This window comes from Salvelinus namaycush, chromosome 10 (assembly GCF_016432855.1).
Source record: "Salvelinus namaycush isolate Seneca chromosome 10, SaNama_1.0, whole genome shotgun sequence".
Lineage (NCBI taxonomy): Eukaryota > Metazoa > Chordata > Actinopteri > Salmoniformes > Salmonidae > Salvelinus > Salvelinus namaycush.
This window is the reverse complement of record NC_052316.1, coordinates 35,764,241-35,785,663: the sequence shown is the minus strand read 5'-3', so window position 1 is coordinate 35,785,663 and position 21,423 is coordinate 35,764,241. Positions and strand designations below refer to the sequence as shown.

The 21,423-nt window shown below is 43.4% G+C and overlaps 3 protein-coding genes across 9 annotated transcripts in view; 2 read left to right on the top strand and 1 right to left on the bottom strand.

Annotated features, from left to right (window-relative positions):
• The window catches only part of LOC120054987 (calcium-binding mitochondrial carrier protein SCaMC-1), an 11,694-nt gene extending 8,530 nt beyond the window's left edge, over positions 1-3,164 (top strand). The window contains exons 7-10 of the mRNA XM_039002795.1: positions 18-125; positions 316-483; positions 722-872; positions 2,295-3,164. Coding sequence (XP_038858723.1) covers positions 18-125; positions 316-483; positions 722-872; positions 2,295-2,476 — 609 coding nt within the window. The 3' untranslated portion in view covers positions 2,477-3,164. The remainder of the gene's footprint in view (positions 1-17; positions 126-315; positions 484-721; positions 873-2,294) is intronic.
• Positions 3,140-5,377, bottom strand: tmem69 (transmembrane protein 69). Of its 6 annotated transcripts, none has more exons than XM_039002800.1 (3): positions 5,073-5,377; positions 4,330-4,379; positions 3,140-4,226 (listed from the first exon to the last, which is right to left on the bottom strand). In XM_039002800.1, the coding sequence occupies exons 2-3, from the start codon at positions 4,372-4,374 to the stop codon at positions 3,522-3,524; spliced, it is 750 nt and encodes a 249-aa protein (XP_038858728.1). In that variant the 5' UTR covers positions 4,375-4,379; positions 5,073-5,377; the 3' UTR covers positions 3,140-3,521. The 6 variants fall into 6 exon arrangements, with proteins under 6 accessions (XP_038858728.1, XP_038858731.1, XP_038858726.1 ...); XM_039002803.1 differs by having other exon boundaries at positions 3,140-4,223; XM_039002798.1 differs by lacking the exon at positions 5,073-5,377 and adding an exon at positions 4,600-4,721.
• gpbp1l1 (GC-rich promoter binding protein 1-like 1) lies at positions 4,908-21,423 on the top strand. Of its 2 annotated transcripts, none has more exons than XM_039002796.1 (11): positions 4,908-5,143; positions 5,489-6,651; positions 7,016-7,130; positions 14,172-14,298; positions 14,489-14,751; positions 14,912-14,990; positions 15,071-15,270; positions 15,695-15,850; positions 17,453-17,700; positions 18,966-19,068; positions 19,933-21,423. In XM_039002796.1, the coding sequence occupies exons 3-11, from the start codon at positions 7,071-7,073 to the stop codon at positions 20,095-20,097; spliced, it is 1,401 nt and encodes a 466-aa protein (XP_038858724.1). In that variant the 5' UTR covers positions 4,908-5,143; positions 5,489-6,651; positions 7,016-7,070; the 3' UTR covers positions 20,098-21,423. The 2 variants fall into 2 exon arrangements, with proteins under 2 accessions (XP_038858724.1, XP_038858725.1); XM_039002797.1 differs by having other exon boundaries at positions 4,908-5,249.

Sequence of the window (21,423 nt, the reverse complement as noted above, 5' to 3'; positions counted from 1 at the left end):
TCTGTTCCTCTTGGCAGTATAAGAAGATGCTGTCGTCAGAGGGAGGGAAGGTCCAGACCCACGAGAGGTTCATTGCTGGATCACTGGCCGGGGCCACCGCTCAGACAGCCATCTATCCCATGGAGGTGAGAGGATGCGAGGGCAAGGGAATGGGATGGGAATGAAGTGGAGGGGAGTAGAGAGAAGGGAAGGGTAGAGGAGATACATAAATGGGGATTAACATGAGCAGGAAGGAGAGAGGAGGGGAGTGCAGAGAGAGAATATATTCTGTGTAGTTTTATAACCAGCTAAAGTTTCTCTGCTTTGTCATTTTAGGTAATGAAGACTAGGCTTACGCTGAGGAAGACTGGACAGTACTCAGGAATGTTCGACTGTGCCAAGAAGATCCTGAAGAAGGAGGGCGTGAAGGCCTTCTATAAGGGCTACGTTCCAAACATCCTGGGCATCATTCCATATGCTGGGATAGACCTGGCAGTGTATGAGGTGTGTCCAAACATATCTAACTGGATAAAACTGTTTTTTAGGTTTTGGACAGGTCATTGGTGTAGCCTGGTCCCAGATCTATGTGTGCTGTATTGTGTTGTACTTCTTTGGTCGTTGGTTATACAGCAAAAACTTTTGATGATGTTGACCCAGTTTTACCACTAAATGTAGGTGATTGTGATCTCTTGGCCTAATCATGATTCCTGACTCTGCTCTACTCTACCCCTTCTTACCTCAGAGTCTGAAGAATGCGTGGCTGGCCCGTTATGCCAAAGACACAGCCAACCCTGGGATCCTAGTGCTGTTGGCCTGTGGTACCATCTCCAGCACCTGTGGCCAGCTGGCCAGTTATCCCCTGGCTCTGATCCGAACCAGGATGCAGGCAGCAGGTAACCGTCCTATCTCAGAGATCACTCAAAACCCAAACCTGAGACTGTACAAAGTCTTACAACACTGTCACATATTGAAACAGACTGGTCTCATAGACTATATGTAACATAGTAAGGTAAAGGGGGATACCTAGCCAGTTGTACAACTGAATGCATTCAACTGAAATGTGTCTTCCGCATTTAACCCAACCCCTCTGAATCAGAGAGGTGCGGAGGGCTGCCTTAATCGATATCCACGTCTTCGGCGCCTAGGGAACAGTGGGTTAACTGCCTTGCTCAGGGGCAGAACAACTGATTTTTACATTGTCAGCTCCTGGATTCGATCCAGACACTGACACACCATGGTGTGGTTACATAAGACAACGGTTACTTAAGACAAAAACAAAAGGAGGGTGGTTGGTTGGGGTGGATGGATGGATGGGTTTATAAGGCAAACGTCTAGCAACCCATAGGTTGAATGTTTGAATCTCATCATGGACATGTTTAGCATTTTAGCAACTTACAAGTAAAAATACTTGTAGCTACTTTACAACTACTTAGCATGTTAGCTAACCCTTCCCCTAACCCATTAACCTCCCCCTAACTACTAACCTTAACCCCTAAAGGCGACCGCCTGCTTCAGTTCGGCTGATAGCTACCAGAAGTCGGCTAGGTGAATCAAACGAGTGTGCTCGCATACTCTCTTAAAAGACCGTCGCTTAAAAAAACGAGAACAAAGTGGCAATAGTATTGTTTGGCCATCTTGAGACGCCGTAGCCAGTATACACTTCTTTAAGATAGTCAGAATTAATCTAAGATAACTCAAGAAATCTGTCATTAATTTTGACGTTTTTGCTGAGGAGATCTTAGTTGTGCAATTTTACATCTAAGATGTTTGGTGCAGTATTTCTCAATGAAAAAAGGTGCAGAAAAAAAATGAAAATATATGCAGAAAAACTTCCGAACTATTTCAGCTGGAAAGCGTGCGGACGTCTTAACCCTAACCTCTAGCCTAGCTAACGTTAGCCACAGGAAATTGGAATTCATAACATATTGTACGAATTTAAATTCGGAACATATCATACAAATTGCAATTCGGAACATATCATGCGAAATGTTTGCTGGACATCCACAAATTAATACATACCATATGAAACGAAACATATCATACTAAATTGAGTGTCTCGGATTTATGTACAGAATAATACAAAATGCTCTGAGACCACGTTGAGAGAGACACCAAATCCCACTCCGGTCTCAAACACGATGTATTATCATGGCCAAGATGACTGACTGAATTATATCCACGAAACTAAAGTCTTCAAAATATATAACTTTAGCAATTACTCTTTACAATCTATAGAGGAAATGGTGTTGATCGATTGAAATTAGTCCATGGTAATACCAACTTAATTTCCTCCCTGTCTTTCCCTTTTCTCTCAGCATCCATCGAAGGCTCAGAGCAGGTGACCATGAATCTTCTGGTGAAAAAGATCTTGGAGAAAGAAGGATTCTTTGGACTGTATCGTGGAATCCTGCCCAACTTCATGAAAGTCATCCCAGCTGTCAGTATCAGCTATGTGGTGTACGAGTACATGAGGACTGGGCTGGGCATCTCTAAGTGATGAGTGGTATTGTATTAGTGTGTGTCAGTTAGATTATTTGATACCATTTCCCTCCATATTTTCAGTGACATTTGTTGGGGTAAATTGCAAAATGTGAAATGCAAAAATACTGTTTACCTGTTCCACCAAAGCCTGGACTTAATCTAGTTGTTGCTAGGGTGTTAGTCCATTGTCCTGGGACCTTTTTTATTACAACCACGCACACAAACTTTCCAAGGCAGTCTGAATGGTCATTAGTCAAACACTATAGTGGTTTACGTATTTCAAGTTTACCCAAGCTTCCCAAGTATACCCCATTACCAAAGAAAGATACAGAGGTCTTTTTACATGTTTCACCTGAGATGCACAAACCTTAGATAATGTTATTATTTTTACATAACGCACTAGAAAAGGTAAGTTACTGGAGAAATAAAATAAAAAATATTCTGGCGGAATTAGGGTTGTGTTCTGAATTTGAGTGCCAGGGTGAAATAGAAGATGGCTCCTGTCTTGTTGGAAGGAGAAGTCATGCAAATTTTGTTTTGCACATCTTGGCTCCATGAAAAAGGAGTATGTGCCTTATTGTGTAATTTGTTCAGATCTCTGCATGGGACCTGTGGGCCTGTCCATCCATCCAATTCGTCTTGCCTTTTTTCCAAAGTTTTGTTAAATTAAATACTCCTGTTTTACAATAAAACAAGTCAATATTTTAATACAAAGGTGTGCCGAGTCATTCTTTCAAGCCTTTCACACATTCATTCATTGTAGGCTGAGGCTGGTCACGCCGCCATTCCATTGTTTTATTATCTGCAATAATAATGCATGACACTGACACACCACCACATGGATATACAGCAGATGTCTGAAACGTACCACCTGCTCCTTACAGTATTGCCAGAACCAGAGCCTAAAGGATACACATTTAGTATCAGTCAGCCATTTTTAAGTACCATAAATAACACAATCAAACATATGCCATCACAAACACTCTTTACCATTTTAGAGATCTTTCCATTCACACTTAAAATATGTTCAATTACAAATGTGTCTACTCTGTAGCATGAATTCATTGCTCTGAGAATATCTTCTTCTCCAGGTAAACTCCCTTGAGAACCAGTGTGGCCACCAGTGAGAGGAAGGCCACCACCGACAGTATAGTACGCAGGGCTTTGAACCAGCTGGGGTAGGTGGGCAGCAGAGACAGGTCATAGTGTAGGGAGATGCCTAGCCCCATGATTACCATCATAGCTGCTGGGGTAATCGTGTCGCTGAACAGCATGGCCAGCCAGGCTAACAGGGATGGAACCACGCTATTGGCCAGGTTGATCCAGTCTGGCTTGGCCGGGCTAGTCTCCGGGATGGCAAAGCCCCACCGCGCACCGCCCAGGAAAGACAAGATAGACGCTCCATAGGCCACCTGGGCGAAGGCCACTTCTGGCAGGTAGGTCTCGGTCACAGCCATGACGAGCGGAGCAGCGATGAAAGGGATAAGGCTGGAGAGGCTCAGGTACAGCGCTGGTTTGGGGCTCTTTCCCAGGTCTCTCATGTCATAACGGAGCAAGTCCAACTCTCTGGGTGGAGGCTCTGGTTGTTGTCGTTTCTTCAGCCTCGCAGCAGAGCTGTGGAAGTACTGGGTCCTCAATAGACCAACAGCATCACTTATTTTAGGGAGCAGCCTGGCCGAGGAGACCCTGCAGGGCCACAGGGGACAGGAACTATAGGAGGCATCAGACACCCTGACTGAGGCACCAGCAGACAGGCAGGACATCTGCTGTGGAGAGTCCCAATGCATCCATGGAAATAGAGATTCAATAAGATGAGTAGATGGACATGACATGAAACAATGTTTAGTCTCCTCTTACAGGTAAACTCACCTTGTGAGCAGTAAGGATGGGTCTTCTAAATATACCAGCCAACATCTTATCTGAAAAGGTAGACAATGTTAATAGATATCCCAAAATCTGAATAGCATAGTGCTATATGAATGTCTGAAATCTCTGCAGTAACCTGCCTGTTATCTCTGCAGTAACCTGTTTAGCACGGAGTTGCTTGTGTAGAAAGTCATATACTGTTAATGTCTCATCAAAATCACTGCCTCTGCGCAGAGAACATCTCTATACTATCTCGGATTATTGTATTCTTACTTGTTTTTCAAATCGGAATTAAATGTTGTTATAAATAAGTAAAAATCCGCTGTCCCTCATGTCAGACATAGACCCTGCCGATTTGTGTGCGAACGTATATTTCTTCCGTCCGTACAGTGACCTATGAGAAGTCTGGTTCCACAACAGTTACCCCCCCAGTAACGATTAATTGTTAAATTAAATGTGGTGGATATATTTGCTACATCAGTAAACAGATAAACTGACTGTCAAAGACCACACGTTACAGGCACAGCAGAGATCACTGTTTATAACGCGTGGACATGTGCTCTTCCATTGATTAGTATGTCTAGGACAAACAGGAACAAGTAGCAAGCTAGGATAGCTAACATTACTGTTAGCTAGTTCAAACGAAAGTCTGATAAAACGGGATCTCACAACCCAAATGTACTAACTACAACAGCTCAAATTATATATTTGCAGTTGCAAGACAGGCATGTTCCGCTTACACGTACATCTCGGATATTAGCTGAATTGACAGAGACAAGAAAGTGGTCTGTGTGAGGCTCGAGACATTTATCTCTAGGTAGGTGGCCATTTTGACACCGTTGATTTCGTCTGCTGCTAGCTCCATTTATCATCCATGGCCGTTGACAGTTACACTTTTCGATGTTCATGTGTCATCACGTCAAGTAATGCATATATAGTAATTTATGTTGTTAGCTAATATAATAATATTGAAAGTTGCACCATGCGTAATCGTTCATTGGCGAGTCGCACTCATTCAATGGCCTGCTAACAGTAACGTTAGCTTGTACGTAATGCTTGTTTACAACAGAGCCTGCTAACTAGTTTGCTAGCTGCTAGCCATATTACATAACTCCAACTGTCCATTGTCATTTTCTTGCCTAAATGTTGTGTTTCTTAACAGTGTTGATCTGCTGCTGAAGAAGTAATTTGAAGAGACGGCTGAGAAGTAAAGAAGAACACTTAGTTTTGTTTTGTTCAATGCCAATCCTTACAACAACTTCAGCAACAATCTCTTCTGCCGGATGCTACAGCAAAGTCAGGATTGTACAATCTAGTAAAAGGCAGACAGTTGTTAGATATCTTTTGAAAATTATATGAGTGACCTTTTAAGGAGAGTTGCCTCTGTATGACTCGAGTATAATTTTATAGCTAAGAAGTGAGTCAGTTTACATGAGTATTTGCTTTGAATGAAAGGTGTATCTGACCAACAACAACAGCCTAGGTTTGTCGTGTCTGAGGGTAAGATAAATGCAAAAAGGTGCACAGAACCAAATCTCCAGTACGTTCTCTAGCAATACAACCTCTACAATAGTGAGTTAATGAGAATGTCAGGCTCCTTCTCACACCCCTTCTCAGAAGAGTCAGGATTTAGGGTGTGTTGATTGATACTACTAACAAACACAATGTTAGTCACATCATAGCGATAGGCCCCCTTGGGTTTTGTTATGTGACTAAACCGTGACCCCCCCCCTCCCCGTTTCTCCTTGTCGTAGCCCTCCGGTTGTGTGGATGAGGTGAACACGGGCTTTTCGCTGTTTTCCCCTTGAAGCGGCACTGTGAGGTAGATTCCCCCCCCCATTTTTTTTCAGAGAGTGTCCACATCTGGAGATAGGATGAGTTGGTGAGGAGGAATCAGTGTCAGGGCTGGCACAAAGTGCTGCTTCCATAAACCTTTTGAGAACATAGAACAGTTGAGTTGACTTTCCTCACTGACTCACACAGACAGGCCTAGATCAAACAACCAAACAGATCCCTACTACATATGCTTGCTTTTCATTCATGTCTGTGTGACTGATTCAATCAAATCATCTCGACACCAGCCAAGACCGGCAGTACAGATAACTGCCAGTCTCCTTACCAAGCCCCTTCTCCACTCATCGCCTCACCCTGGGAACTGGAGCTTCTCTCTGCCAAGGGCTCTGTCTCGCTCAGGCTGAAGAGTGGTCCTATCTCCTGGTCTGCCTTAGCTTAACAGACACCAGGGCTGGGCCAGCTGTACCAAGAGGAACACATACCACACTGACAGAGAGAAGGGCCACTGGACTACAGAGCTGACTACTCTGGGTAAGAAGATTTGTTATGTCATTCTGGTCAAGCTGTTGGTGGGTACAATCAGTGTCCTCTCTTTATACTGAAGTGAAATGATACTAACTACCAAGTGATTTGGCAGAGTTCACATTCGCACACACTTCGAAAAGCTGCAATGATGATCGGTGTAAATCCTAATTCATTAAAATCATTAATTTTCATTATTTGGGTAAAGATGAATAAAGACTACCATAAGTTGTCTGTCATAAGCAGCCTGACATTATCTTGCATGAAACACCAGCTCCTCTGAAGTAACACTGATGGTTATTCACACTAATTTCTGTCTGATGTCTGTTATTAGAGGTCTGGCAGTGATATCCCTCTTTCCTTGCCTCTCCAGATCCTGGCCATGAGGTTTGATGCCACGCTCTACTGACGGGAGACACTGGACCTAAATGGCGCAGCATGACTTTGTTCCAGCCTGGCTTAACTTCTCCACGCCTCAGCCCGCCAAGGTAAGTGAGCAGGGCCGGTATTGGCCGTCCTAGTCTGTTGCTCCTCTATTGTTCCTCATGCAAGTCATAAGGCTGATGACATCATGACTTCCCATCAAACCATCACGACTTCCCATCAAAACCTTTGCTGTTGTCTAAAAAACACTATTTTGCTCAAAACATATATTTTTTTATCCTTTAAGCCAAGTGTACACTACACAATTTAGCTGTCCCAGACAAGTTTTTGAGATCGGAGACAAAATCCTCATGTCGTTGCCCTCTCGGTACGCAGTCTTCACCGACGCGTTTAATGTGAGCAGGTCAGAAACGCAATCTGAGTACTTCCGATCCCGTCTTTGAGCAATCCCAGACGTCCCAATATTTTCAAACGTTTGATTTTATCTGCACAAAATCTACAATGCTCTTGTAGTGTAAGATGTGCAATGACAAGTTTTGAGAACAGTGATCAGCAATAGCCAATGAGAGCTCATCAGAGAAGACATTGTTTCGAATCACCCAGAATGTGTAGACTCTTGAGCCGGAGCGATGACTACTTGCATTTGTACTTGCCAAAGTCACTTTAACCAAAGTCAGTGTCAAATTGTGTCATCTCTGAAGTTCACAAGCAATGTTATTTATTTATTTTCGATCTTGTCTCATTGCTGCAACTCCCCAATGGGCTCGGGATGCGAAGGTCGTGTCATGTGTCCTCCCACACATGACCCGCCAAATGGCGCTTCTTAACACCCGCCCGCTTAACCTGAAAGCCAGACGCACCAATGTGTCGGCGGAAACACTGTTCACCTGGCGATCGAGGTCAGCCTGCAGGCGCCCGGCACGCCACGAGTCGCTGGCGCGAGATGAGCCATTGATTTAAGTAAAACGACAAAACCTCCCCTAAGCCGGACGACACTGGGCCATTTGTGTGCCGCCCTATGGGACTCCCGATCACTGCCGGTTGTGATACAGCCCGGGATCAAACCTGGCTCTGTAGTGATGTCTCTAGCACTGTGATGCGGTGCCTTAGACCACTGCACCACTAGGGAGGCCCTACAAGCAATGTTATTTAATTCAAAATGTTGGCTAGATATTTCAACTCTGTATGGCAAGCGTGAATGAGGCTGCTTTAACAATCTAATCTCATCATCACATCATTGTGTTCACGAGACAGCGTTGTATGGAGAATCCTCACGACCAAGTGAAGAATCTTGTAGTGTGTGACCCCCGTCTGTGCCACATTGTTTAGTGTGCGCACCACTAAGTTGGCAAGACAAAAAACAACAGGAAAGACAGTCGTTTAATGTGAGCGGCTCGGCGATGTTTGGATTTTGAAAGTCGTGTGGTGTACGCATTAGTGTGTGTACTTTACTGTATTTATACTTGGAATATTACTTTTCAACAGGAAAAGTAAAAAAAATCACTGGAGGACGTCTTTATGCTCTGAATATCAGCTACCCACCTTTATCAGGAGTAATCTTGAGCCTATTTGCAATGAGAATCCATGTATTTACACAGCGGGGAATGCAGAAGTCTTCTTTTTCGCTGTGATGCAGCTCGTCAAAAATATACTAATACAAACTTGAAATCACTGATTATCATGACAATTTACCCAACTGTTTGAAACTCCTAGACAGCAGTTTCCTTTGACCTGTCCTGTTTTTAGGATATACACCTGTTTGTTAGGCTATTTGATCGGAAAAACGTGCATGATGTAAAAAGTGTCTCATGACATTTGTCATAAATTTGATCTCCAGCCTGTAGGCTACAGAAAACGTAGGCTATAGGCTACATGATTTACAGTGCCTTCAGAAAGTGTTCACACCACTTCACTTTTTCCACATTTAGTTGTGTTACAACCTGAATTAAAATTGTATTCAATTGTGATTTTTTTGTCACTGGCCTACACACAATACCCCATAATGTCAAGTTCAGAAGTAGTAATGTGCTTGACAAGTCAGGTAATATGTTGCATGGACTCACTCTGTGTGTAATAAGTGTTTAACATGATTTTTGAATCACTACTTCATCTCTGTACCCCACACATACAATTATCTGTAAGGTCTCTCAGTCGAGCAGGGAATTTCACACAGTTTCAAAGACCAGGGAGGTTTTTCACTGCCTTACAAAGGGCACGTATTGGTAGATGGGTAAAAAATAAAGAAAAGCAGACATTGAATATCCCTTTGAGCATGGTGAAGTTATTAATTACACTTTGGATCGTGTGTTAATACACCCAGTCACTACAAAGATACAGGTGTCCTTCCTAATTCAGTTACCAGAGAGGAAGGAAACTGCTCAGGGATTTCACCGTAAGGCAAATGGTGACTTTAAAACAGTTACAGAGTTTAATGGCTGTGATAGGAGAAGACTGAGGATGGATCAACAACGTTGTAGTTACTCCACAATACTAACCTAAATGACAGAGTGAAAAGAATGAAGCCTGTACAGAATAAAAATATTCCAGAACATGCATCCTGTTTGAAATGACAAAATAAAAAATGTGGCAAAGACATGAACTTCATGTCCTGAATAAAAAGTGTTATATTTGGGGCAAATATAACACAACACATCACTGAGTACCACTATCAATATTTTCAAACATTGTGGTGGCTGCAACATGGGTGTGCTTGTCACCTGCAAGGACTAGGGAGTTTGATAATAAGAAATGGAATAGAGCTAAGGACTGGCAAAATCCAAGTGGAAAACCTGGTTCAGTCTGCTTTCCAAGAGACACAATTACCTTTCAGCAGTACAATAACTTAAAACACAAGAAGAAATATACACTGGAGTTTCTAACCAAGATGACATTTAAATGATCTTGAGCGGCTGTCTAGCAATAATCAACAACCAACTTGACAGAGCTCGAAGAATTCTGAAAAAAAGAATGTGCAAATATTGTACAATCCAGATATGAATATCTCTTGGAGACTTACCCAGAAAGACTTATAGCTGTAATTGCTGCCAAAGGTGATTCTAACATGTATTGGTTGAATACTTATCTAATCAAGATACATTAGTGTTTTATTTTTTACAAATGTTAGAATTTTTCTTCCACTTTGACATTACAGAGTATTTTGTGTCGATTGTTGACAAAAAAATACAATTAAATCCGTTTTAATCACACTTTGTAACACAACAATGTGGAAAAAGTCAAGATGTGTGAATACTTTCTGAAGGCACTGTATGTTAAATCATTTTTTACTGGACATAGGTGGAGCGCCTCAGCGGTGCGTCTCCAACTGCACCCTGGAGACGCGCGCTGGACATGAACAATATTTTGCACCCCTGCCTTTGTCAAAGTGGATACTACACGGGGCGGCCTCAGCTCTCACCTAAATAGCCCATATGCCACTGGGTGAGATAATTCTACGCCAAAACAATTAACATTTATGTAAGGTATATATGTTGTTGGAGGTTCATCTTGGTCTGTTTAGCTCAGGAAATGTCCCAGCACCTCTCTGGGTCTCTCTTACAGGGCCCTCCTGCCTTAGGCCACTGCATAATCCTGCCTAATGGGGGGGGGGCGGCCCTGTAAGTGAGACCTAGAGAGGTGCTGGGGGTTAGGACAGGACAGGCATCCTATAATTCCTACTACAGACCATCACTGCCTGGTACGGCAATTGCTCGGCCTCCAACCGCAAGGCACTACAGAGGGTAGTGCGTACGGCCCAGTACATCACTGGGGCTAAGCTGCCTGCCATCCAGGACCTCTACACCAGGCGGTGTCAGAGGAAGGCCCTGAAAATTGTCAAAGACCCCAGCCTCCACAGTCATAGACTGTTTGTTCTCTCTACTACCGCATGGCAAGAGGTACCGGAGTGCCAAGTCTAGGACAAAAAGGCTTTTTTACCCCCAAGCCATAAGATTTTTAACCCCCCCCAACCCCTCTTTTACGCTGCTGCTACTCTCTGTTATCATATATGCATAGTCACTTTAACCATATCTACATGTACATACTACCTCAATCAGCCCGACTAACCGGTGCCTGTATATAGCCTTGCTACTGTTATTTTTCACTGTCTCTTTACTGTTTTATTTCTTACCTATTGTTCACCTAATACCTTTTTTGCACTGTTGGTTAGAGCCTGTAAGTAAGCATTCCACTAAGGTCTACTACACCTGTTGTATTCGGTGCACGTGACAAATACACTTTGATTTGATTTGTTCTGTAAGTATGTTTTCTCAGAAGTTACTACTTCAAAAATTGGTTCTGGGAATGCCATGCTTTGTTGGATAAAGCGTTTTAGGTGGCTGGGTAAAATGTTAGCAGACTATGCATATACAGAGGGTTCAATGTTTGCGCTGCGGTGCCTGGTTGAACTTTGACCCCAAAGGTATGTTGTGGCCTTGAATGGCCCAGGTAGTTATGGCTGCCTGTCTTTGTAGAGGACAATAATACAATATAACACTCTAGTCTGTATCACTACTTTCCAGTTGTATCACTACTTTCTAGTAGCACTTGTCAGAATTCTGTAGCTGTTAAAATCATGGTTCAAAGTAATATGGATGACAGTCTAGACAGTTTTTTAAATTTTTGGGGAGATTTAAGAAGTTTATTGATTTTGGTGTCTTAGTGCAGCCGGGGGTGGGCCATCCAGTGCATTAATACTGTATGTCAGGGCAGGATTTGATCAGATTTCAGTGGCGTTTGGTCTTTTGGTGTTGTTGGTTGTGTCTTCATGGTGCATGTTGGTATTAGGGATGTGACAAATGGACAATTTTGCTTAACATTTAAACGGCCATTTTCTTTTATTGGTGCTCCATTAAAATAATAAGAAAAAATCATAAAATTCCACGTCAATTTAAAATGCAGAATAATGGTTGTATTACGTATGTATGACCTCTAGGGCCCAGCAATTAAGTTACACTATATATACCAAAGTATGTGGACACACCTTCAAGTTAGCTATTTCAGCCACACCCGTAGCTGACAAGTGTAGAAAATCGAGCACACAGCCGTGCAATTGACATAGACAAACATTGGCAGTAGAATGGCCTTACTGAAGAGCTCAGTGACTTTCAACGTGGCACTGTCATAGGATGCCACCAAGTCAGTTAATCAAATTTCTGCCCTGCTAGAGCTGCCCCGGTCAACTGTAAGTGCTGTTATTGTGAAGTGGAAACGTCTAGGCGCAACAAGGGCTCAGCCGCGAAGTGGTAGGCCACACAAGATCACAGAACGGGACCGCCGAGTGCTGAATCGAGCAGCGCGTTAAAATCGTCTGTCCTCGGTTGCAACACTCACTACCAAGTCCCAAACTGCCTCTGGAAGCAACATCATTATAATTACATTTAAGTCATTTAGCAGACGCTCTTATCCAGAGCGACTTACAAATTGGAAAGTTCATACATATTCATCCTGGTCCCCCCGTGGGAATTGAACCCTGGTCCCCCCGTGGGAAATGAACCCACAACCCTGGCGTTGCAAGCGCCATGCTCTACCAACTGAGCCACACAGGACCACGACTGTTTGTCGAGAGCTTCATGAAATGGGTTTACACATAAGCCTAAGATCACCATGCGCAATGCTAAGCGTCGGCTGGAGTGGTGTAAAGCTCGCCACCATTGGACTCTGGAGCAGTGGAAACGCTGGAGTGATGAGTCACGCTTCACCATCTGGCAGTTTGACAGATGAATCTGGGTTTGGCGGATGCCAGGAGTACGCTACCTACCCGAATGCATAGTGCCAACTGTAAAGTTTGGTGGAGGAGGAATAATGGTCTGGGGCTGTTTTTAATGGTTTGGGCTTGGCCCCTTAGTTCCAGTGAAGGGAAATCTTAACACTACAGCATACAATGACATTCTAGATAATTCTGTGCTTCCAACTTTGTGGCAACAGTTTGGGGAAGGCCCTTTCTGTTTCAGCATGACAATGCCCCCGCACAAAGCGAGGTCCATATAGAAATAGTTTGTCGAGATCGGTGTGGAAAAACTTGACTGGCCTGCACAGAGCCCTGACCTCAACCCGTCGAACACCTTTGGAATGAATTGGCACACCGAATGCGAGCCAGGCCTAATTACCCAACATCAGTGTCCACAGAAATGTTCCAACATCTAGTGGAAAGCCTTCCCAGAAGAGTGGACCAACTCCATATTAATGCCCATGATTTTGGAATTAAATGTGTTTTATTTCTACAAAATGTCTTGGTAAATCATGATATTTAACAAACTTTAAAGTACTTTTCTAGGGAGAGTGGCCTGCTTGCAGTAGCTCGAGATTATTTGATTGACACTTCTGGTTGCCTAGTGATGGATTTTTATCCCGTTTCAGAAGCGGCAAATCTTAATTACACACAAGTAAAAATGCCCGTTCATATCACCAGATAAGGTTTCGTAGTGTAGTCTACCCTAATATACAGACAAACAAACATGCCGTAGCCGAGTGGCTTTCAAGGGGCCACATTCCATTATGTCTGAAACGTTATCGACACAGGCTACCGGTAGCCTACTGTAATTTCAAGTGAGGCAAAAACGAAAAGTAGGCTCGCAAGACTGGCGCGAAGACATCGGTGCCATGAATAGGCTAGGATATTCTACAGGCGTCAGACTGAAGACTGAACACACACTTGCATCATTAGCGAAGAGACCGAGCAGGTAGGCCAGTGCGAGGGAGAGAGAGGCAGAAGCGTGCTCATATGTTTTGGTAATCTGCATCTCGCAATGTCTTGTCTTGCCTACCTTGCAAATTCAAGTAGCCTAAAGCCTCTTCCTCTGATTTTATGTGAATTACACAACTTCCCCAGGCCTTTATAGCCTGTTGGTTATAACACGGAAAATAATGTTTTGTGATAACTGTGATTTTAATTAAGTGGGGGGGAAGGAAAAAAAGGTTTTCGGTTAGGGATTTTTCTTAACGTTAAGGATCCCAACCTCGTTTAAACGGTTACTTTCACACCCCCATTTTGGTATAGTGTAATGGCTTGTGAGCTATTGCTCTGAGTGGTTACTGAGGCTCTTTTAAATGTGCCCCTCTGTCTCTCTTTCTCTGTCTCTCTCTTTGACACTTTCTGTATCTCTTTCTCCATCTCTGTACATCTCTCTTTCCCTCTCTGTATTTCTCAGTCTCTTGCAGCGTTTGAGGGGCACGGAGAGAATCTTGCCCGCGGTGATGCTCGGCCCGCTGTGAGCCGCCGCCGTCATAACTCCTCTGACGGCTTCTTCAACAACAACCCTCTCAGAGCACCTGCAGGTAGCACACGCACATATACATGGTCTCACCCTACCTGACCCTGACTACCAAATCAAAGTGTATTAGTCACAGATATACATATGTTAAAGCAGGGTTGACCAGTATGTGTGTGTGTGTGTGTGTGTTGGATGGATTATGTGGTCCAATCAGTTCTTAACCTTCATTTTACTTTTCCACTCCTGGTTGCTAGGTGATGGGTTGCACCATCCCTCTCTCCTGCGGCATGACTCTGTGGACTCAGGCGTGGCTAAGGGAGGGCAGGGGGGCCTGGGCAGCGGTCTCTGGGGGCAGGAGGGACCCCACCATGGGCGCCACACCAAGCGCCCTGTGGGGGACAGGGAGCGACCAGGGCCCCACCGTCAGCGCAACGGGACCTTCCACCCCCGGAAAGGAGGCTTCCTGCCAGTTGAGGGAGGCCATGAGGACAAGCTGAAGTTTGTGGAGGAGGATTTTGTGGGTGCCCTCTCATCTTTCTCCAGATTTTCATTGCTTGAATTTAAAACAACTCCAAAGCTTTGGTTTATCAGGCTGTTTCAGAGAATTTTTTAATTGTTAGCGACCTGCTGGATGATTACTATGTTTAAGTTACGGGTGTTCTTGCTTTTTTCCACAGCCCTCACTCAATCAATCAGAGAGCAGTGGGAAGCCGGTGGCCCAGCCTCATGCTGTAGAGACTCCTGTAGGAGTTTGGGGTGAGTGAGGAGCTCTGCCAGTGACTGGCTTTGAAAGGGAGTAAGCCTGATTGATTGATTGGTCAATCCTTCCCCCACAGAGCACCCCCCTAGTGCCAAGCAGACCATAACTAAGATGTTGGTCATCAAGAAGGTTTCTAAGGAAGACCCTAGCGCTGCTTTCTCTGCTGGTTTCGCCAACACAACGGTACCCCACCTAACCAACGTCACCAAAACCCCAATCTCCTCATCCAGTGTCTACAAGAACCTGGTGCCCAAGCCAGCTATCACCCCAACCAAGGTAGGTAAAGAAAAAAAAGGTAGGCCCTAAATATTGTCACGTCCTCAGACAAGGTAGGTCCTCACTACTGCCATCTCCTCAACCAGGACAGGGTATAATCACTAGTCACATCCTCAGCCAAGGTAGGACCTCACTACTGCCATCTCCTTGTGGGACGGCAGGTAGCCTAGTGGTTAGAGCGTTGGACTTGTAACCGAAAGGTTGCAAGATCGAATCCCCGAGCTGACAAGGTAAAAATATGTCGTTCTCCCCCTGAACAAGGCACTGTTCCAAGGCAGTCATTGAAAATAAGAATTTGTTCTTAACTGACTTGCCAAGTAAAATGAAGGTAAATTTTTTTTTAAACAGGACAGGGTATAATCACTAGTCGCATCATCAGCCAAAATAATGAATCACTTCTTTACTTTATATTTTCCCTCTGCAGGCTGGTCCCTGGAAGCCAAGCGGGAGAGAAACCAAAAGCAGTTTTAATTTATCCGGCTGGGACTCCGCCTTCACCAGCCCTGCTGCCTCTGTGAACAAACCTCTTACGCCTGTCACTCCCCCGACCTACGGCCCGAGCTACGGAACCCCCAAGGAGGTGAGTCTGAACTCTGACAGGGACCAGAGGGCAACTTACTTACAGTTGAAGTCGGAAGTTTACATACACTTAGGTTGGAGTCATTAAAACTTGTTATTCAACCAATCCACAAATTTCTTGTTAACAAACTATAGTTTTGGCAAGTCGGTTAGGACATCTACTTTGTGCATGACACAAGTAATTTTTTCAATAATTGTTTACAGACAGATTATTTCACTTATAATTCACTGTATTACAATTCCAGTGGGTCAGAAGAATATACTAAGTGGACTGGGCATTTAAACAGCTTGGAGAATTCCAAGAAAATTATGTTATGGCGTTAGAAGCTTCTGATAAGCTAATTGACATCATTTGAGTCAATTGGAGGTGTACCTGTGGATGTATTTCAAGGCCTATGCACATTTGTGGCCTGCTGGAGGTCATTTTGCAGGGCTCTGGCAGTGCTCCTCCTTGCACAAAGGCGGAGGTAGCGGTCCTGCTGCTGGGTTGTTGCCCTCCTACGGCCTCCTCCACGTCTCTTGATGTACTGGCCTGTCTCCTGGTAGCGCCTCCATGCTCTGGACACTACGCTGACAGACACAGCAAACCTTCTTGCCACAGCTCGCATTGATGTGCCATCCTGGATGAGCTGCACTACCTGAGCCACTTGTGTGGGTTGTAGACTCCGTCTCATGTTACCACTAGAGTGAAAGCACCGCCAGCATTCAAAAGTGACCAAAACATCAGCCAGGAAGCATAGGAACTGAGAAGTGGTCTGTGGTCACCACCTGCAGAACCACTCCTTTATTGGGGGTGTCTTGCTAATTGCCTATAATTTCCACCTTTTGTCTATTCCATTTGCACAACAGCATGTGAAATTTATTGTCAATCAGTGTTGCTTCCTAAGTGGACAGTTTGATTTCACAGAAGTGTGATTGACTTGGAGTTACATTGTGTTGTTTAAGTGTTCCCTTTATTTTTTTGAGCAGTGTATATATATATATATATAATCATTTAACCTTTATTTTATCAGGGAGTCCTACTGAGACAAGGTCTCTTTCAGAGATGAGCCCTAAATACAGAAAAGACACAAAATATAAATACAAAATGTAATCAGAAAGAAAAACAAACATATTCATCAGTAATAAGGTCCTCAATCAGCTTTCTGAATTCCCCTAGAGGTACCAGCAGATCAAATCTAAGAAAATGTTGAAGATTGTTCTACAAATAAGGTGCAAGAAAGGTAAATCAGCTTTTAGTTAACTCAGTAGAGACCAAAGGAATTCCCAGAGTTAACCATCCCTGAGACTGGGTTTGGTAACTCGTATGTCTAAAGTTTAGTTATGATGTTAGGTACAGTGGGACTTTTTGTAAAAGGGCTTTATAAATGAAAACATAGCAATGTATCAAACTAGGTGACATCGAAGAGGGCCAACCAACTTTCTGGTAGAGAATGCAGTGATGAGTACTAAAATTGTCACCCGTAATAAAGCTGTACTTCATCCAACAAGAGTTGGAGTCTGAAAACACTGCTCTAGCATTCCACCACTGACCCACTCTACACTTGATTTGATACAATTTATTTGAAAAGACTTACAATTTATTTGGTAATACCTCTCTCAGCCTCCCTCCAGCATCACCCCTCCCATCGACGTCACCCCTCCTCGTCTGAAGCTGATGCGTCGCAGCACCGACCGGAAGAGTGAGTTCCTGCGAGGCCTGAAGGATGATAAGAACTGGGACGGGCCCACCTCTACCAGTCCATTAGACCCTAAGGAGAACAGAGGAGACTTACAAGAGAATGGGATCCTTCACTCTCTCAGCGACTCAGACACAGATCACCTTTCCAGCTCGTTGGAGGCAGAATACAGGTAAGTTGCACCCACATGCACATACCCTCTCTTCCTTCACACCCCTCAGTGACTCAAACAGTAAGATCCTGAAGTTGAGTGGGGTGTGTTGGGTTGGGGGCGCTGTAGGGCGGTGGACCCCTGGGGTCAGGGTGGGGCGACCAAGCTAAATTGTGTGAAATTAACGAGAGCCCTACATTATTATTATGAAATTAATTATATGGAGGCTTTGCTGTTGCTGTATGTATATGCATGGACACTGAGTGTAAAAAACATTAAGGACACCTTCCTAATATTGAGTTGCACCCCTTTTTGCCCTCAGAACAGCCTCAGTTCGTTGTAGCATGTCCTACAATGTGTCAAAAGCGTTCACGCGGATGCTGGCTCATGTTGACTTCAATGCTTCCCACAGTTGTGTCAAGTTGGCTGGATGTCCTTTGGGTGGTGGACTATTCTTGATACACACAGGAAACTGTTGAGCATGAAAAACCCAGCAGCGTCGCAGTTCTTGACACACTCATACCGGTCGCTTGGCACCTACTACCATACCCCGTTCAAAGGCACTTAAATCTTTTGTCTTGCCCATTGACCGTCTGAATGGCACACACACAATCCATGTCTCAATTGTATCAAGGCTTAAAAAATCTTCTTTAACCTGTTTCCTCCCCTTCATCTACACTGATTGAAGTGGATTTAATACTTAAGAGTCTATAGACGCACCTGTGTGTCAATCTGAGTAACATGATACAAAATCCCCATCAAAATCCCCATGGGCTGCGTCTCCATCCACCACATCTTCCCATGTCAGGCCTTCCGCATCTGCGGAGGAAGGTGGCTGAGCTACAGGGTTTTTTGTCAGACCATGAGACATCCCGAAATTCTGTCTTCTCAAGAAAACGTTTGTAGTGTCCGAACGGTTTCCGTTTTGCTCTACGACCCCCACAAGTGTCACGGGACACATCTGAAGTCGGTAACGCTGATGTGCCAATTTTTGTCTGTAGCGTCCGAACCGTTTAGATTCGGACGCTACTATGACCCCACTGTGGAAGGGGAAACTCATGAACAAAATGGTGTTCTCCGTTTTGCTCTAGGACCCCCACCAGTGTCACGGGACTAGTCTGAAGGTCACCCATACAAACACATGGAAGTATGGAGGTAGTTTTGTGACAAAAAAATAAGGGGTTAAATGTGTAAAAACGTTAATATTTCCTGAGCTTTCTTACATCTAGATATAGAACAATCACTTCAAAGCTTGTTTTACCAGTGATCTCTGCCTCTTCTGGTAGGTTGCTCAAAGCTATGGGCTGGCAGGAGTACCCAGAGAATGATGACGACTTTTTGCCCATCACTGATGCTGAGCTCCAAGAATTTCAAGCTAAAACTGAGAAGGTAAAAGCTATACATAGCTATTTACATGTGTTACTGTGAGCCTGTGAGTGGATATCTCTCTATAGCTAGGTTTCCATCCAATTGGCGACAGATTTTCAAGCAAATATTCAAAAATGTACACAAAAACAATACGCGCATTTTCCCACAAGAGGGGTGTTTTCATCACACTGACTTGTTACAGATCAAGTGCTGTGCATGGTGATGACGTAGTGCACATAAAAACCACTTCTGCAGTTACGTTCCCATGTACGAATAAAAAACACAAATGGGTTACCATCGCATTTTCAACTCTACCGATGGTTTTGTCACAAAAACTGTTGCAATAAATAGCAAACTTGTGGTTCTGGTGCATGCTCTCTGGACAACAGTTTGCTTATAAAGTGGACCGGTTATATGATGAGATATGGATAAGAGCAATGTCATTTTATTTGATAATTGGCAACAAGCACCGTTCAAATAATAGTCTCCCCTCGATATTTAGCCTATTAGAAATGTGCATGATCACTGTGCACTTAACCACCATGTGAAGTTCATCATAAATTATTCCAACATGTGAAGTTCATAAGTTATTTCATCTGCCTATAAACTTTTAATGCTTTTCCATGTTGTGGTGAAAGGCCATAGACTGTGGTAGGCCTACAATGTGACTTATCATTGCGTGATTAATATCAATATTTTCACATTTTCACCGCCATTTCACCATATCCCACCATTTCGAACAAACAAATTGTCTATCGACATTTATGAATTTGGACCAACATTTCCTGTTTCCAATAGCCCTGTTGTGACTTCTCATGCATCAGGTCTGCATGAAAAGTTTGGAAACCTGGTTACTGTTGTTATTAATCTATCTGTCTGTTTTAGCTGAAGAGGAACAGGCTGGGCCAGAACGGTGTTCTCCTGAAGCCTCTTCTCAAGGGTGCGCCCCTGCTGTCCTGGAGAAGCCCTGTAGAGCCTGAACTAGAAGAGGTCTCAGAGTCCGAGAGCACTAGCAGCAGCCAGACAGACGACGACGACGCCGACACCTAACATGGCTTTACACCCCTCCTCTTCTTCTTCCTCACGTCACGCTCCCTCGCTCATTGCACTCGCCTGTTTTACACTTCTTCCTCGTTCACAAGAGACTGGTCATACAGACACTGGTGTGACAGAGAGGGGTCAGAGGTGATGCCTGCCTGAGGGTCTTTCTTCTTGGTTTTCCTTCTGCTTTTTCTTTCCTTTCTTTTTTCTTTTTTTTGACCCCTTTGGTCTTTTCCTAGAAGCTAAAATGATTATTGAAAGTAAAACACATCAGCATTTTTCTTTTGATTTTGTGATGGAAAAATTTAACCCCATGATGTTGACAACAACCAAACCAATAATGATTTTACTTGCAAATGACTTCATCGGTTGATACTTTTTTTTGTTGAAAGATGGCTTTGACACCTGCTCTTGCTGAAACAATTTGTAGCTTTTGTGTTGAGATGAAACAATCATTGTGAGCAGTTGATATTGACATTGCTTCCAATCCCCTAAATAACCCTTCTGTAAGGATTTAGGTTTGTTTTTTGTTTTGGTCCATTTAAAGCTGACAAATGGTAATGTATCTGTCTTATTTGAACAGTGTAAGGCATGATTTTGCTCATCATTATATTTATCCTAAGCGGTAGGAGAACAGTCATTTACAGTTATGGACCACCATTACTTTTATTGCAATACTGATTTAATGTAGCCAGTAAGGGCATAAAGAATAATAAAACAACGTTACGAAGTAATGGAAATGTCACTTTACCAAACTTATTCTGGAGAAAAACTCAATTATTCCGTCGTAGCTGTTCAAGCTGATTGTCTGTTCTTAGTTCACCAACTGCCATAATTTTCAGATGTTCAAAATTCCAAGTTCTGTGGTTGATAAAGACTGTAAACTTACAACCCCCCCCCCCCCCCCAAATACTCCTGCTTCTTGTATTAAGATACAACCTGATTTTCTTTCTTACATTAGGGACTGCTTTTGAAAATTATGCATTTACCAGGTTTAGAAATTGCAACAATTTTCCTGGCTGGTAGAATGTTCAGCTGGCTTTACCACAGATTTAAGGCTCTTTGTTGTTGTTGTTTATAATTTGGTACAGCTGTCAATCCCACATAGATATTTCTCTTTTTTGCATATTGTTCTTGCAGCCTTGATATTCAGGGTGGATTGTAAAAAAATATAATACAAATTGTGAGTTTTGAAAAATGTAAGATTATTTTGATAACATTATTTACATATTTTTAAAGATAAGGTTTCCTGTATGGGACTGTCTGTATGAGAAAGAAACTACTGCATCTTGGAAAAATGTAATTGTAATAAATATTTTGCATCGGTTTGCCAAA